A 4,448-nucleotide genomic window follows, 5' to 3' on the forward strand; every position below is an offset into this window, starting at 1 on the left:
GTGGGGCTTGTTGAAACAAAGGTTGTTTCTTTTGATAGACTTGAAGTCAGTAAACTAATTGGAGATAATTGGGAATTTTTCTATGTCCCAGCCGAAGGTCTCTCAGGCGGTATTCTAATCAGCTGGAAGAGAAATTTTTGTTCTTTTACTGTTATGCATTCTTCTTCTCAAGCAGTGATTGGATTGGTTGATATCAACTATATATGGCAGCAGAGATAATTATGAAAGAAGAAGACTTTGGGAAATTCTAAAGGCTCATTCAAATAATCAACTCCCTTCTATCTTAGGAGGTGACTTTAATTGTTTATTATCTCAAGAGGAGAAAAGGGGAGGAAAGAAGTTTTCTTTCTCCCAAGGACCTCAAGACATGAATGCTTTCATGAATAACTGTGATTTTCATGACGTGGGTTTTATAAGACCCAAATTCACTTGGTGTAACAATAAGCAAGGCGGAGCTCGTATTCTAGAAAGGTTAGATCGTTACCTTATCAACTCAGAAGCTTTGAAGAGCATTCAACCAGCACTTGTTCATCACCTTGGGAGAATTGCTTCGGATCACTGTCCATTAATTCTCAACATTTTAAATTCTGGATTCAGAAAACAGAAAAAACTGCAGTTCGAGGATATTTGGGCTTCATTTCCAGCTTCCAAAGCCATAGTTTCGAAAACCTGGAGGAAATCAGTCAGAGGAGATGATGTTCAAGTTTTGAATACTAAATTTAGAAGAGTTCTTAAGGCTCTTTTTCACTGGAGTAGATCGAAGCACTCTAATCTCAACTCTCTTAAAAAAGAACTAAAGAAGGATATCATTGAGCTACAAGAAGAAGAAGCTAATTCAGGGGGATTATCTGAAGATAAAATCTGCTTGCTGAAATTTAAGGTAAAAGAGCTTAATTCCAGCTTAGGAAGATTATCTTCTTGGTGGAAACAGAGAGCAAAGGTCAAATGGATCAAGGATGGAGATTCTAATACAGAATATTTTTATTCTGTGGCTTCAACCAGACAAAGATTGAATTTCATCAATCAAATTAGAAATTTGAAAGGGTGGTTGAGTGAAGAACCAGAATGCATTGAAGACACCTTTTGAAGTACTTCAAAATGAAATGGAGAATGAGGAATTGCAAGTTGACTGGATGGCCTGTACCGAGCAAAATTCTGGAAAAGCTGAAATTAATTCGTTGGAGGCTAATTTCTCTATTACAGAACTAGAAGCAGTTTTCCAACAAGTTGAAGGTAATATTTCTCCTGGTCTTGATGGAATTACTCTTTCTTTTATCAAACTTTATTGGAAATTCATTAAAGAGGACATTTGGAAAGCAGTTTATCAATTCTTACATTCCGGTCTCATGTGTGATCTTTGGAAGGAAACTGTTGTTATCCTTATTACAAAGATTAAAAACCTTGTAAATCTGTCTAATTATAGACCGATTAGTCTTTGTAACTCCATCTATAAAATTTTAGCTAGAATCTTGTTAAATAGATTAATTGCTGCATTCCTAATATCATATCTGAAAATCAAGTTGCTTTCATCAAAGGTAGATCCATTTCGGATAATATTCTCTTATCCCAAGAAATCATCAACAAATTTAGATTCTCTAAATCTAAAAAATGTTTAATGGCCATCAAAGTGGATATGGAGCAAGCCTATGATAGCATGGGTTGGCAAACTTTGGAGCAAGTACTTCACATCTATGGGTTCCCAGATAAATTTTCAAAGCTCCTACTTCAATGTGTAGTTGACACTAAATATACCATCAATATAAATGGGACTAATACTGAATGGATATGGGCTAAATGTGGCTTTAGGCAAGGATGCCCACCATCACCTTTTCTGTTTATCTTGTGCTCACAACTGTTAACAGAAGAGTTCAAACAAAGGGGTCCAAAAATTGGACTTAAAGTTTCACCAAATGCAGAAAAAGTTTCTCTCCTTCAATATGCTGATGATATAATTGTATTTTATATAGCTTATTATAGGAATGCTAAGAAAATCAATAAAATTATGAAAAGTTACTGCAGCTGGACGGGGCAAAGGCTTAATGTATCCAAATCTTCTTTACTCCTTAGTAAGTCTGTAGGGAGGAGCAACGGGAAGAAGCTGTCAAAAATTTTGGGCATCAGAATTGTAAAAGAGCTGCACTATCTTGGCGTTAAAATGGCATTGAGGAGACTTAAAGGATCAGATTATATTGAATTACTGGGGAAAGCTTATGACAAGCTCAATATATGGGGAAATCGGTTCCTTAATCTTACTGGTAAGATTCAACTCATCAAATCTGCATTCTTGTCTTTGCCAACGTTTCTTTCAACACATTCGTTGATACCGTTGGGAGTACTCAATGATTTAGATAAATTGAGTAGAGAATTCTTATGGAGAAAATAAGATAAAAGCCAAGGCTTGCATTATGTGGAATGGGAAATTCTTTGTAGAAGCAAAAAATATGGTGGACTAGGTATAAATTCTGCAGTGTATAAAATTAACAATTGGAGGGCTAAATTTGCTTGGAAGCTCATCTCAAATCCTACATCCCTTTTGAATAGAATTCTTATTGCTAAATACGGTTCAAATATTTGGGATTATGATCATAAATATGGAGAATCTTCTACTTAGAAGATCATTATCAAAGGAGCTAAATCTCTACAGAAAATTCTGAGATGGAAGGTGAAGGAAAGAATTTTCATCAACACTTCAAAGGATGTGTGGATCCTTGATAAAAGCATTGAAAAGTGGCCTACCTATACAACAAATCTGTAGGAAGAACAAGAATGTGTACATCATTTCATTAAGGAGGGAAATTAGGATGTTGTAAAGCTAAGGCAAGCTTTTGGTCCGGAATTGGTAGAACTCATTTGTTCTGTTCCGATACAGAGCAGAATTTTGAAAGATGAAGTTGAAATTACGGTTAAACACTCTGGGAAATCCTTGTCTTTTTTAATTTCAAATAAAAAATTTAGCAATGCAGAGGAGAATACCAATTGGAAATGGCTAGAAAAATTGAAATTAAGACCAAGGATAGATCTTTTTTGGTGGAGATTGTTGAACAAAGCCTTACCAAGTAATGAGTTTTTGATGTATAGAAGACTCATTAACTACAACGGCTGTCCTAGAGGATGTAATCAAATTGAAGATGGCAATCATATAGCAGTGGAATGCAACTTTATTAACGGTGTGCTGAAGGTTTTGAGAAGCTGGGGTTTTAATATACCAAATTTCAATGATCTAAATTGTTGCATTACTGAACTGAAGAAAATTTCATGTTCTAATATTTTTTTGGGAAATCTATATTGCTCGGTCATCTTTCATTCCTGGAATAGCAGGAATAAACTAGTCCACGGTGATAAAGAGGATGGTTTCAACACTGTAGCAGCAAAAGAAATATCTTTCACATCATCATCAATCAATTATGATCTTATCACGGTCAACTGGGGTTCTAATCAGCTTAGGCTATTTTCTCATGTTTGGAATCCCCCTCCAACCGATTGGATCAATTTAAATGTGGTTGCTTCTATCAGCAATAACAATTCTGCAGGTATTGGATGAATTCTAAGAGATAGCAAAGGTAGATTCCTATTTGTGTTTGGGTTCAAACGTGTGCATTGGGATAGTTCTTCTCTAAAACTAGAAGCGGTTTTATCCTTCAATAGAGTTCTTCAAGAGTGGATGTTTGAAGCTATTGGAATCATTATAGAAGGAGACAATTATAATGTCTTAAAATTCATTCAAAAGTCAATCAAGGAAGGAGTGCAAGGAGGTAACAACATTTGCTCCGAAGACTTCTTTTTTCTTAGGAAGTTTAATCAAGTTATTATTCAATTTGTTAATAGAGGTTGTAATAAGTTAGCCGATTGCTGTGCTAACTATGCTAGAAATAATGAATTTGTTTGGGATAGTTTGGATATAAATCACATTCCTCCTAATTTCTTTAAAATTCTAAAGAAGGAATGTGAATTATCCAAATTCACTTAGTTTTTTCCTTTCTTTTTGGTTTATTAATAATAGTGCTATATGCAGTTTCTCAAAAAAAAAAAAAAAACTAGAATGAAAAAATCATCGAAAAGTATTTGATTTATATTAGTGGGTTCAATCATTAAAATAAATACTGAGTTATTTACTTCTTTGCTAAGTCCATTCCTAGTTCTAAAACCTTTACTCGGGTCTCCTAAAATCAGTTCTTTAGGATGGCTTTTAGAATATTTCCATTCTCTTGGCAATATATTTTATGTTCCAACCCTTTCTTCAAAATTTATATTTTCAATTCCTTGGATAATCTCTACAATATCTTCTTCATCTAACCTAGACTCTCCAAAAATATTAGATTCATCAAAAATTATATGAGTGGTCTCCTCTACTACCGAAGTCCTTTTGTTAAAAACTCTATAGGAATTGCCAATAGTTGAATATCCTAGAAAAATTCCCTCATTAGATTTAGGATCAAATTTTTCTAAAA

At 34.2% G+C, this 4,448-nt stretch overlaps 1 protein-coding gene across 1 annotated transcript; it reads left to right on the forward strand.

The window, feature by feature from the left end:
- The first annotated feature begins 367 nt into the window (after positions 1–367).
- LOC110105198 lies at positions 368–1,087 on the forward strand. The gene has a single exon (XM_020834591.1). The coding sequence runs from the start codon at positions 368–370 to the stop codon at positions 1,085–1,087; it is 720 nt and encodes a 239-aa protein (XP_020690250.1).
- The last annotated feature ends 3,361 nt before the right edge of the window (positions 1,088–4,448 follow it).

This window comes from Dendrobium catenatum, unplaced genomic scaffold (genome assembly GCF_001605985.2).
Source record: "Dendrobium catenatum unplaced genomic scaffold, ASM160598v2 fragScaff_scaffold_879, whole genome shotgun sequence".
NCBI lineage: Eukaryota > Viridiplantae > Streptophyta > Magnoliopsida > Asparagales > Orchidaceae > Dendrobium > Dendrobium catenatum.

Bases quoted from the DNA above. Each gene is read 5' to 3' on its own strand.
- LOC110105198 (XM_020834591.1), top strand. From the start codon at position 368: ATGAATGCTTTCATGAATAACTGTGATTTTCATGACGTGGGTTTTATA.